This window comes from Oncorhynchus nerka, linkage group LG24, assembly GCF_034236695.1.
Source record: "Oncorhynchus nerka isolate Pitt River linkage group LG24, Oner_Uvic_2.0, whole genome shotgun sequence".
Classification (NCBI taxonomy): domain Eukaryota; kingdom Metazoa; phylum Chordata; class Actinopteri; order Salmoniformes; family Salmonidae; genus Oncorhynchus; species Oncorhynchus nerka.
This window is the reverse complement of record NC_088419.1, coordinates 78,401,780-78,415,131: the sequence shown is the minus strand read 5'-3', so window position 1 is coordinate 78,415,131 and position 13,352 is coordinate 78,401,780. Positions and strand designations below refer to the sequence as shown.

Here is a 13,352-nt window from a genome sequence, read left to right as displayed (position 1 = left end):
AATGTGTCAGTTTCAGATCAGGTATTCTGTCACACTGTTTAGGGGCCAACAGGCTCAATTGCCTTCCTTGTGTGGTATGTAGAATTATTAGCTTCTTCTTCTTTTCTTCTCTCTCTGTCTCTGTCTCTCTCTCTCTCTCTCTCTCTCTCTCTCTCTCTCTCTCTCTCTCCATCTCGCTTTCTCTCTCTCTCTCTCTCTCTCTCTCTCTTCTCTCTCTCTCTCTCTCTCTCTTCTTCTCTCTCTCTCTCTCTCTTCTTCTCTCTTCTCTCTCTCTCTCTCTCTCTCTTCTTCTCTTCTTCTCTCTCTCTCTCTCTCTCTCTCTCTCTCTCTCTCTCTCTCTCTCTCTCTCTCTCTCTCTCTTCTCTCTCTTCTCTCTCTCTCTCTCTCTCTTTGTAAAAACAACAAAACAACAAAGGGAACACTAACACTCCAGTGAAGTAATTTCAATGGAGGAAATAACACTCCACCCAACACTTGGCTGAGGTGGTAAGTCACTACCACTTATATGCGTATATATCAAATAGCTAAAGAAGATATTTTAGATATAAATATATATATTTATATAAATAATGTATATATAATAGTTAAGGTAGTAGGGATATGGGATTACATCATTACATACATTACATTTGTTATTTGCAGACTCGCCACAAAAAAAGTTTCTTCTTCTTCTTCTCTTTCTCTTACCCAGAGCGACTTACAAATTGGTGCTTTCACCTTATATGTGTGTGTAATGTTTGTTGTGAAGAATATGTAATAATACATCCCAACTAGTGGAACAGCCACTTGTGTTATATAATATAGTGTATGTATAAATAAAATTTGGCTTCCTTTTAAGGGAGGAGGGGACAAGGATCACGACCTCACCCTCCTTTAGTATACCTGCAGAGGCAACATTAAGAGATTACCACACACAACTGCAGCATGCTACAACAATAACATAATGTAGAACAATACATTAAAGAATATAGAAGACCAGTCTCAACCTGACTGAGAAGACACATGCAAGAACAGACCCAGTAGTAGACTGTCACTGCAGCCATGGGCATGACTGAGAAGCACATGACCAGACCATATAATACAAAATAACAGCACATGTAAATATTGCACAACATAGACTGACAGAAGACACATGCAGACTGGCTGGGTAGTAGACTCATAAGGGCATAATAATGCGCCAGCACAATAGGACTATGTTACTGGACAAGGCACATGCACCCTGGTGTGGTAGACCAGCCAACAAATCGTATGAAGACACATGACCTGGTAGTAGACCAGTTGTCAACATGACTGAAAAGACACATGACCTGGTAGTAGACCATGTGTCAACATGACTGAGAAGACACATGACGTGGAAAGTAGTAGACCAGTGTCAACATGACTGAGAAGACACATGACCTGGTAGTAGACCAGTGTCAACATGACTGAGAAGACACATGACCTGGTAGTAGACCAGTGTCAACATGACTGAAAAGAAGACCTGGTAGTAGACCATGAACATGACTGAGGAGACACATAGTAGTAGACCAGTGTCAACATGACTGAGAAGACACATGACCTGGTAGTAGACCATTGTCAACATGACTGAGAAGACACATGACCTGGTAGTAGACCAGTGTCAACATGACTGAGAAGACACATGACCTGGTAGTAGTGTCAACATGACCATATGTGTCAATGACTGAGAAGACACATGAGAAGACTGAGAAGACACATGACGTGCATAACTGACACATGACGTAGTAGACCAGTGTCAACATGACTGAAAAGACACATGACGTGGTAGTAGACCAGTGTCAACATGACTGAGAAGACACATGACCTGGTAGTAGACCAGTGTCAACATGACTGGAGAAGACATGACCTGGTAGTAGACCAGTGTCAACATGACTGAGAAGACATGATCTGGTAGTAGACCATGTCAACATGACTGAGAAGACATGACTGGTAGTAGACCAGTGTCATCTGAGAAGACATGACGGGTAGTAGACCAGTGTCAACATGACTGAGAAGACACATGACCTGGAAGAAGACCAGTGTCAACATGACTGAAAAGACATATGACCTGGTAGTAGACCAGTGTCACATGACTGAGAAGACACATGACCTGGTAGTAGACCAGTGTCAACATGACTGAGAAGACACATGACCTGGTAGTAGACCAGTGTCAACATGACTGAGAAGACATGACGTGGTAGTAGACCAGTGTCAACATGACTGGGAAGACACATGACCTGGTAGTAGACCAGTGTCAACATGACTGAAAAGACATATGACCTGGTGAGAAGACACATGACCTGGTAGTAGACCAGTGTCAACATGACTGAAAAGACAGACCTGTCCAGTGTCAACATGACTGAGAAGACACATGACGTGGTAGTAGACCAGTGTCAACATGACTGAGAAGACACATGACCTGGTAGTAGACCAGTGTCAACATGACTGGAAGACACATGACGTGGTAGTAGACCAGTGTCAACATGACTGAAAAGACATATGACCTGGTAGTAGACCAGTGTCAACATGACTGAGAAGACACATGACCTGGTAGTAGACCAGTGTCAACATGACTGAAAAGACACATGACGTGGTAGACCAGTGTCAGACTGAGAAGACACATGACGTGGTAGTAGACCAGTGTCAACATGACTGAGAAGACACATGACCTGGTAGTAGACCAGTGTCAACATGACTGAAAAAGACATATGACCTGGTAGTAGACCAGTGTCAACATGACTGAGGAGACACATGACGTGGTAGTAGACCAGTGTCAACATGACTGAGAAGACACATGACGTGGTAGTAGACCAGTGTCAACATGACTGAGAAGACACATGACCTGGTAGTAGACCAGTGTCAATATAGACTGAGAAGACATGACCTGGTATGACCTGAGAAGACACATGACTGGTAGTAGACCAGTGTCAACATGACTGAAAAGACATATGACCTGGTAGTAGACCAGTGTCAACATGACTGAAAAGACACATGACGTGGTAGTAGACCAGTGTCAACATGACTGAGAAGACACATGACGTGGCAGTGACCAGTGTCAACATGACTGAGAAGACACATGACCTGGTAGTAGACCAGTGTCAACATGACTGAGAAGACACATGACCTGGTAGTAGACCAGTGTCAACATGACTGAAAAGACATATGACCTGGTAGTAGACCAAAGTGTCAACATGACTGAGAAGACACATGACCTGGTAGTAGACCAGTGTCAACATGACTGAAAAGACACATGATGTGGTATGAAAAAGACACAACAAAACAAGATGGAAATATTATCGATAGGGACTTTTCACTGGCTGTCCCAGACACATATTTGGCTGCCAAAACTGCACATTTTGGCTTTTCACACAATAAATATTAGATTTTTTCTTCATCTTTTATAGTTTCAAATGATTTGTATTCTATTATAATTTTGGGAAATAAATATTCTCTCTTAGGTCTGATTATTTGTCACAGTGTAATAGGGAAATGCAGCTCTGTCTCTACCTCTCCCCAGCAGAGTGAGCACAGCCTGTCCTCTCTGGCAGCCAGGTATGTCTGTGACGACCGGTCTTTATAGCCAGACTGTGCTCACTGAGTCTGTACCTAGTCATGTTTTCCCTAGTTTTCTATCAGTCACAGTGGTCAGATAGTCTGCCACCATGTACTGTCTGTTTAGAGCCAAATAGCATTGAAGTTTACTTTTGATTTTAAGTGGTGTCTTTCCAATAGGTGATATATTTTTCTTTTGTTTTGTGATGATTTGCTGGGGCCAGATTTTCTGAGTGCTGTCCTGAGGCTCCATGGGGTTGGTTTGAGTTGGTGAACTGAGCCTCAGAACCAGCTGGCTGAGGAGACTCTTCTCTTTTTCATCTCTGACATTGTAGAGCTGTGTGATGGAATGTTTTGGGGTCACTTGTTTTCAGATCTTTGTAAAATTTGATGGCTCTTTTTTTTCTATTCTCTCTCTTTTTCTCTCTCTCTCTCTCTCTCTGCTCCACCCCCTCTCTCTCTCTCTGCTGCCCTCCTCTCTCTGTTTCTCTCTGCCCCCCTCTCTCTCTCTCTGCTCCCTCTTCTGTCTCTTCTCTGCTCCCCTATCTCTCTCTGCTCCCTCTCTCTGTCTGTTTCTCTCTGCTCCCCCTCTCTCTGTCTCTCTGCTCCTCTCTCTCTCTGCTCCCCTCTCTCTCTGTTTCTCTCTGCTCCCCCTCTCTCTCTGTGTCCCTCTCTCTGCTCTCTCCTGCCCCTATCTCTCTCTGCCCTCCTCTGTCTGTTTCTCTCTCTGCTCCCCTCTTCTGTCTCTCTCTGCTCCCCCTCTCTGCTTCCTTTCTCTGCTCCCCCTCTCTCTGCTGTCCCCTCTGTCTGTCTCTCTGCTCCCCTGTCTCTCTGTCTCTCTCTGTCTCCCTCCTCTCTCTTGTCTCTCTGCTCCCTCTCTGCTGCTGCCTCTCTCTCTTCCCTCTCTCTCTGCTCCCTCTCTTGTCTCTCTCTCTGCTCCCTCTCTGTCTCTCTGCCCCCTCTCTCTCTGGCTGTTGCCCCTCTCTTCCCCTCTCTTGCCCCTCTCTCTGTTTCTCTGCTCCCCTCTGCTCTGCTCCTCCTCTCTATCTCTGAACTCTAAACATTACACTTTCTGTTTCTCTGCTCCCCCTCTTTCTGTTTCTCTTCCCCTATCTCTGTCTCTCTCTGTACAAATCTGTTAAAGTCTGACCCTCTCTCTCTGTCTCTCTGCTCCCCTATCTGTCTGTATTCTCAATGGTGCCCTTTCCCCCTTGCTCCCCTCTCTCTCTCTCTTCTCTCTGCCCCACTCTCTCTGTCTGCTCTGCTCCCCCTCTCTGTCTCTCACCCTGCTGCCCTCTCTTTCCCCTTCTACTTGTCTGAATTCTCTCTGCTCCCACTCTCTCTCTGTTTCTTCTCTGCTCATACTTGGGCAGGAGGTTCTGTCTCTCCTGCTCCCCCCTCTCTCTCTCACTCTGCCCCGCCTCTCTCTCTGTGTTTCTCTCTGCTCCCCTCTCTCTGTCTCTCAATGCTCCCCTCTCTCTCTGTCTCTCTGCTCCCCTCTCTCTCTCAGTCACTGCTCCCTCTCTCTCTCTGTGTTTCTACTCTGCTCCCCCTCTCTCTCTCTCTCTCTTGCTCTGTCTCTCTCTGTTCTCTCTCTCTCACTCTGCTTCCCTCTCTCTGTGTTTTCTCTGCTCCCTCTCTCCGTCTGGGTCTCACTCTGTCTCCTCTCTCTCTGTAGTGTTTCTCTCTCTGCTCCCCTCTCTCTCTCTTCTCTCTCTCTCTCTCTCTCTCTCACTCTGCTTTCCCCTCCCCCTCTCTGTGGTTTCTCTCTGCTCCCTCTCTGTCTCTCTCACTTGCTCTCCCCTCTCTTCTGTGATTTTGACTTCTGCTCCCCACTCTGCTCCCCCACCCTCTCTCTCTCTATCTCACTCTGTTCCCCTACGTTCTCTCTGTGGATATTTTTGCAGAATTCTCTGTCTCTGAGTCTCACTCTGCTCTCCCCCTCATCTTTGTGAAGTCTCTCTGCTGAGCCTCTCTCTCTCTGTCTCTCTCAACTCTGCTCTCCTCTCTCTGGGCTCCTGCCTCTCTCTGTGTTCAAGTCTTCTTTAATCCCTCTCTCTGTGTTTCTCTCTGAAATCCCCCTCTCTCTGTATCTTCCTCTCTCTGACACACACTCTGAATGCCCTCTTCTCTGTGTGTTGTCTCTCTGATCCCTGTTCCCTCTCTGTCTCTCTCTGTGTTTCCCTCTGCTCCCCACTCTGAGTCACTCTGCTCCCTCTCTCTCTCTGTTTCTCTTGCACCCCTGTGCTCTCTGGCAACTCTCCTCCCCCACTTGTGGTCCTGTCTCTCTGGACTCCCTCTCCCTCTCTCTCCCTTCCTTCTGTTTCCCTCTTCTGACTCTTCCTTTCTCCTCTCTCTGGGCCTACTCCCTCTGTCTCCCTAGGTGTCTCTGTCTGTCTCTCTCTTCTGCCTCCCTCTCTGTCTCAAACAGCAGACATTCTGACTCTGTCTCTCCTCTAGCTGTCTCTCTCTCTCTCTCTCTCTGTCTCTCCCCCTCTCTCCCTCTGATCTCTCTCCCTCTCCCTCTGTCTCTCTCCCCTCTCTGTCCTCTCTTCCCTCTCTTCCTTCTCTCTCCTCTCTCTCTGTCTCTCCCTCTCTGTCTCTCTGTCTGTTCTCTGTCTGTCTCTTTCCCTCTCTCTCCTGTCTCTCTGTCCTCTGTCCCTCTCTCTCTCTCTCTGTCTCTGTCTCTCTCAGTCTGTGTTCTGTATAGGCAGACCCTCTCTCTGTCTCTCTCCTCCCTCTCTCTCTCTCTCTGTCCCCTCTCTCTCTCTGTGTGTTTCTGTCTCTGCTCCCCCTCTCTGTCTCTCTCAATTAGCTCTCCCCTCTCTACTCTCTGTTGTCTGCCTTGCCTCTCTCTCCCTTCTGACCCCCTCTCTCTCTGTGTCTCATTGCTCTCTCTCCCTGAGGAAATGTCCTCTCCCTCTCCTCTCTGTTCTCTCCCTCTTCCTGCTTCCTCCTTCCTTCTCCCTCTCTCCCTCCCTCTGTCTTCCATCTGTCTGTCTGTCTCTCCACTTCTCCCTTATCTCTTGTCTCTTCTTTGTCCTCTCTGTCTCTCTCTCTCTGTGTTCCCTCTTGGGGTCTCTCTCTGTCTCTCTCTTCTCTCAATTCAATATTGGGGAAGATGTGTTAACATTTTCAGAGCAAGTGAGGTTGACTAAAAGTGAAGTATAGCCAATTGGTCAAAAATGAACAGTAAACATTACACATTCTAAAGACATTACAAATTGTCATTGTACAAATAGTTAAAGGACACAAGATTGGTGTTTGTTTTTCCTCCCTTTCTCGTGGCACAGGTCACAAATCTTGCTGCTGTGATGGCACACTGTGGAATTTCACCCAGTAGATATGGGAGTTTTTCAAAATTGCCTTTGGGTTGAAGGGTTTCCACCTCATTTGTTTTATTTTTGTCTCCTATCATTCAATAGCAAGGCTATGCTCACTGAGTCTGTACATAGTCAAAGCTTTCCTTAATTTTAGTCAGTCACAGTGGTCAGGTATTCTGCCGCTGTGTACTCTCTGTTTAGGGGCCAAATAGCACTTTTGCTCTGTTTTTTTGTTAATTCTTTCCAATGTGTTAAGTAATTATCTCATCATGATTTGGTTGGGTCTGTTGTCCTGCTCTTTGCTATAGGGACTCTTCTCCAGGTTCAAGATTTGGATGGAAGTGGTTTAACCCATTTAGGTGGTTGTAGAATTCATCTCTTTTCTGGATAGATAATTCTGCTCTGCATGCATTATTTGGTGTTTTACGTTGTACACGGAGGATATTTTGCAGAATTCTGCGTCCTTTTTGTGAAGTCTTGGTTGGTGAGCGGACCCTTCCAACCATAAAGGGCAATGGGCCCTTCAAGTCCAATAATTGGTATGTTGAAATTTATGTTTCTTTTGATGGCATCCCTTCTCCTTGTCTCTCAGATCTTCACAGCTTTGTGGAAGTTACCTTTGATGTTTGTGTCAATTGCTCTAGAGCAACAGTGTCTAGATGGAATTTGTATTTGTGGTCCTCCCACCATGCTGTTACTGTCAGGGCCCAGGTCTGACAGAATCTGTGCAGAATATCTAGGTGCTTCTGTCTGGTCTCATCAGCAAACAGCAGACATTTGACTCTAGCTGCTGCAGACTTTTCTAGTGCTCTCTCTCCCTGTCTAACCCCACGTCTGTGAAGAAATGTGTGTGTTTTTGCCAATTTTAACTCTCTGTTTTACTCTTTCCATCAGTCTCTCAAGGCTTTTTTTGAAATCTCTTTTGTTTTTGGTTTCTCAATCTGAATACTGGTCTGTTGTACTAATTTGGTAAAAGCCAATTTGACTTTGCTCTCTCTCTCTCTTTTCTGTCTCTCCACTCTCCTTGGTTCCAAATATTGGGGAAGATGCCAGAGCTAAGTATGATGTTAAAGAGTTTTAGTATAGCCAATTGGAATTTGTTGTCTGTATATTTGATCATTTCTTGAGGATACCATCTCCTCCAATGTAATTGAGAATCCAGTGGGTTCTGGTAGTCTTTTAATAGTTGATTCTCTCATGTATATGTTTTTGTTTTGTTCTTTGTTATAGAAAATCTCTAGTTTACTCTCCATTTTGATAGATAATTCTCTGCAATTCTTCTCCCTCTCTGTAGTGTATTTCCCTCTCTCTCTCTGTCTCTCTTCTCTCTCTCTCTCTCTCTGTCTCTCTCTCTGTCTCCCTCTCTCTCTCTCTGTCTCTCTCTCCCTCTCCTCTCTCTCCTCTGGTTCTGTCTCTGTCTCTCTCTCTCTGTCTCTCTGTCTCTCTCTCTCTCTCTCTGTCTCTCTCTGTCTCTCTCTCTCTGTCTCTGTCTCTCTGTCTCTGGCTCTCTCTCTGTCTCTCTCTCTCTCTCTCTGTCTCTGTCTCTCTCTCTCTGTCTCTCTCTCTCTCTCTCTGCTCTCTCTCTCTCTCTCTCTCTGTCTCTCTCTCTCTCTCTCTCTCCCCTCTCTCTCTGTCTCTCTGCTCTCTCTCTCTCTCTCTCTCTCTCTCTCTCTCTCTCTCTCTCTCTCTCTCTCTCACTCTCTCTATCTCTCGCTGTCTCAATCTCTCTGTCTCAGTCTCTGGGACCTAGAACAGCTTGTGAGGTATTGGTCTCAGTCTCATTCTCAGGTCATTATAGTGTTTAGACTAACTCTGACAGTATCCAAACACACCATAATCTTGGTAAAGATGTTCCTGAAGCTAACTTAAATGGTGTTTCATCTGACGCATAGACCATCCTCTATGACAATCTAACAACACACACTCATCCTCAAACTTTTTGACTTCATTTGAAAATGTTTCTAAACCATGACATCACTTCCTGTTGCTTTGACAGAGAACACAGCGGGAGCATTCAGGGGGGGGATGAACCGCGTGCCAATGGCACCATGATCACGGTCCATCAAGACAGTGGCAGGGGGCGCGGTAGTGTGGAAGGTGGAGGTGGTGGACATCGGGGGCGATAGAGGCCAAACCGCTGCTGCACACCAAGCTAGACGTGATCATCAGAAGAGCAGAATAAGAAGAGCCAGAGCTACAAGGTGAGTCAGTGTCTGGGAGTCAACTCCGACATGCACAACTTCTCCCTGGATAACAAGAGGGAGACTGAGTATGTAAGTAATGACTATTTCATGCACTGTGGACAAAGACACTTAACTAATACCTACCACCACCTACAGTGGGGCAAAAAAGTATTTAGTCAGCCACCAATTGTGCAAGTTCTCCCACTTAAAAATATGAGAGGCCTGTAATTTTGACAGACAAAATGAGAAGAAACAAAAATCAGAAAATCACATTGTAGGGATTTTTATGAATTTACTTGCAAATTATGGTGGAAAATAAGTATTTGGTCACCTACAAACAAGCAAGATTTCTGCTCACAGACCTGTAACTTCTTCTTTAAGAGGCTCCCTCTGTCCTCCACTCGTTACCTGTATTAATGGCACCTGTTTGAACTTGTTATCAGTATAAAAAGACACCTGTCCACAACCTCAAACAGTCACACTCCAAACTCCACTATGGCCAAGACCAAAGAGCTGTCAAAGGACACCAGAAACACAAATTGTAGACCTGCACCAGGTTGGGAAGACTGAATCTGCAATAGGTAAGGTACAGCTTGGTTTGAAGAAATCAACTGTGGTAGCAATTATTAGGAAAGGGAAGACATACAAGACCACTGATAATCTCCCTCGATCTGGGGCTCCACGCAAGATCTCACCCGGGGGTCAAAATGAAGAACGGTGAGCAAAAATCCCAGAACCACACCGGGGACCTAGTGAATGACCTGCAGAAAGCTGGGACCAAAGTAACAAATCCTACCATCAGTAACACACTACGCCGGCAGGGACTCAAATCATGCAGTGCCAGACGTGTCCCCTTGCTTAAGCCCGTCTGAAGTTTGCTAGAGAGCATTTGGATGATCCAGAAGAAGATTGGGAGAATGTCATATGGTCAAATGAAACCAAAATATAACTTTTTGGTAAAAACTCAACTCGTCGTGTTTGGAGGACAAAGAATGCTGAGTAGTAGCCAAAGAACACCATACCTACTGTGAAGCATGGGGGTGGAATCATCATGCTTTGGGGCTGTTTTTCTGCAAAGGGACCAGGACGACTGATCTGTGTAAAGGAAAGAATGAATGGAGCCATGTATCGTGAGATTTTGAGTGAAAACCTCCTTCCATCAGCAAGGGCATTGAAGATGAAACGTGGCTGGGTCTTTCAGCATGACAATGATCCCAAACACACCGCCCGGGCAACGAAGGAGTGGCTTCGTAAGACTCATTTCAAGGTCCTGGAATGGCCTAGCCAGTCTCCAGATCTCAATCTCATAGAACATTTTTGGAGGGAGTTGAAAGTCTGTGTTGCCCAGCAACAGCCCCAAAACATCACTGCTCTAGATGAGATCTGCATGGAGGAATGGGCCAAAATACCAGCAACAGTGTGTGAAAACCTTGTGAAGACTTACAGAAAACATTTGACCTCTGTCATTGCCAACAAAGGGTATATAACAAAGTATTGAGATAAACTTTTGTTATTGACCAAATACTTATTTTCCACCATAATTTGCAAATTAATTAATTAAAAATCCTACAACGTGATTTTCTGGATTTTTTAAATTGATTTTGTCCGCCATAGTTGAAGTGTACCTATGATGAAAATTACAGGCCTCTCTCATCTTTTTAGTACAGTGTTAGTACAGGGTTGATACAGTGTTATTACAGGGTTATTACAGGGTTAGTACATTGTTATTACAGGGTTAGTACATTGTTATTACAGTGTTAGTACAGGGTTTGTACATTGTTATTACAGTGTTAGTACAGGGTTATTACAGGGTTAGTACAGGGTCAGTACAGTGTTATTACAGGGTTATTATAGGGTTATTACAAGGTTAGTACAGGGTTATTACAGGGTTAGTACAGGGTTATTACAGTGTTAGTACAGTGTTATTACAGGGTTATTACAGGGTTAGTACAGTGCTTTTTTCAGGGTTATTACAGTGTTATTACAGGGTTAGTACAGTGTTATTACAGTGTTATTACAGTGTTATTACAATGTTTTTACAGTGTTAGTACAGGGTTTGTACATTGTTATTACAGTGTTAGTACAGGGTTTGTACATTGTTATTACAGTGTTAGTACAGGGTTTGTACATTGTTATTACAGGGTTATTACAGGGTTATTACAGGGTTAGTACAGGGTTAGTACAGTGTTAGTACATTTTTATTACAGTGTTAGTACAGGGTTATTACAGGGTTAGTACAGGGTCAATACAGTGTTATTACAGGGTTATTACAGGGTTATTACAGGGTTAGTACAGGGTTAGTACAGTGTTAGTACAGTGTTATTACAGGGTTAGTACAGTGCTTTTTTTCAGGGTTATTACAGTGTTATTACAGGGTTAGTACAGTGTTATTACAGTGTTATTACAGTGTTATTACAGGGTTTATCCCCTTACACTGTGTATAAGACAGTACTTTTAGAATTGTTAGTTAGATTACTTGTTGGTTATCACTGCATTGTCGGAACTAGAAGCACAAGCATTTCGCTACACTCGCATTAACATCTGCTAACCATGTGTATGTGACAAATAAATTGGATTTGATTTGATTTGATTTGATTTGGTTAGTACAGTGTTAGTACAGTGTTATTACAGTGTTATTACAGGGTTAGTACAGTGTTATTACAGAATTATTACAGGATTGGTACAGTGTTATTACAGGGTTAGTACAGTGTTATTACAGGGTTAGTACAGGGTTATTACAGGGTTAGTACATTGTTATTCCAGTGTTATTACAGGGTTAGTACAGTGTTATTACAGGGTTAGTACAGTGTTATTACAGCTTTAGAACAGTGTTATTACAGTGTTATTACAGGGTTAGTACAGTGTTATTACAGGGTTATTACAGGGTTAGTACAGGGTTAGTACAGTGTTATTACAGGGTTATTACAGGGTTAGTACAGTGGTTAGTAATGTTTTATTGAGGTGTTGTGTGCTGTGTGTGCAGGGCCCATGCAGGAGAGAGATGGAAAGCATCCTGAACAGTCTTAAAATCTCCAATGTGCTCAACCCCAGAGGCTTCCGCATCCCCAACTGTGACAAAAAGGGCTTCTACAAGAAAAAACAAGTGAGAACACGCGCACAGCAAACAAACCCCATTTCTTGTTCATAGTGAGTCAGCAGGGTGCATTTATCTGTAACGTTAGCTGTAATACCAGGTTATAATTGATGTTGATAATGTTGTTGATGTTGCTGCTGTCAAGGCAACGTCAAAGAAGGCCGTGGGGGGCCTGGGCGAGGTTTCCTTCCGAAACCTATGTAGTGAGTGTGTGTGTGTGTGTGTGTGTGTTGGGGGGGGTTGTATTACTGTCCTCGTGGTTACCGTAAATCCCCAAAAGTCCCCACAAGGAGAGTACAACAAGTAAAATTCTCCATTGTGGGGACATTTCCCAGGTCCCCACGAGGACAAAGGCTATTTTAGTCTTGGGTGTTAGATTAAGGGTTAGGGTAGAGGTAGAATTAGGGTTAGGGGTTAGGTGTTAAGTTTAGGGTTAGGAGTTAGGGTTAGGGGTTAAGGTTTGGGTTATGGTTAGGGTTAGGGTAAGGGTTAGGTGTAGGATTAGGGGTTAGGGAAAATTTAATTTGGCTTGGAAATCAATTCTAGGTCCCCACAAGGATAGTAAAATATATTCTGTGTGTGTGTGCGCGCGTGTGCGTGCGTGTGTGTGCGCGGGTGGTGTGTGTGTGTGTGTGTGGGGGTGGGAAATCAAGATGATCTCTGAGTCATGGTGGTGTTATTTAAAAAACATTTTTTCTCAGAATTGTATCTGTGAATATACAGTACATGACCAAATGTATGTGGACACCTCCTTGTCGAACATTTCATTCCATAATCATGGGCATTAATATGGAGTTGGTCTCCCCTTTGCTGCTATAACAGCCTCCACTTTACTGGGAGGCTTTCTACTAGATGTTGGAACATTGCTGAGGGGACTTGCTTCCATTCAGCCACAAGAGCGTTAGTGAGGTCAGCACTGATGTTGGATGATTAGGCCTGGCTCACAGTCAGCGTTCCAATTCAGTCCAAAGGTTGAGGTCAGGGCTTTGTGCAGGCCAGTGAAGTTCTTCCACACCAATCTCAACAAACTATTTCTGTATGGACCTCGCTTTGTGCTCAAGGACATTGTCATGCTGAAGCAGAAAACTACCTTCCCCAATCTGTTGCCACAAAGTTGGAAGCACAGAATGGTCTAGAATGTCATTGTACGCTGTAGCATTAAGATTTCCCTTCACTGGAACTAAGGGGCCTGAACCATGAAAA

General features: G+C 44.4%; 1 protein-coding gene and 1 pseudogene across 1 annotated transcript in view; both read left to right on the top strand.

Moving 5' to 3' along the window:
• Window positions 1-8,622, top strand: part of LOC115121285 (tensin-3-like) — a 143,741-nt gene extending 135,119 nt beyond the window's left edge. The window contains exon 17 of the mRNA XM_065008519.1: window positions 8,609-8,622. Within this exon, the coding sequence (XP_064864591.1) occupies window positions 8,609-8,622 (14 nt within the window). The remainder of the gene's footprint in view (window positions 1-8,608) is intronic.
• A 205-nt stretch (window positions 8,623-8,827) lies between these two features.
• Window positions 8,828-13,352, top strand: part of LOC135564257 (insulin-like growth factor-binding protein 3) — a 48,436-nt pseudogene continuing 43,911 nt past the window's right edge.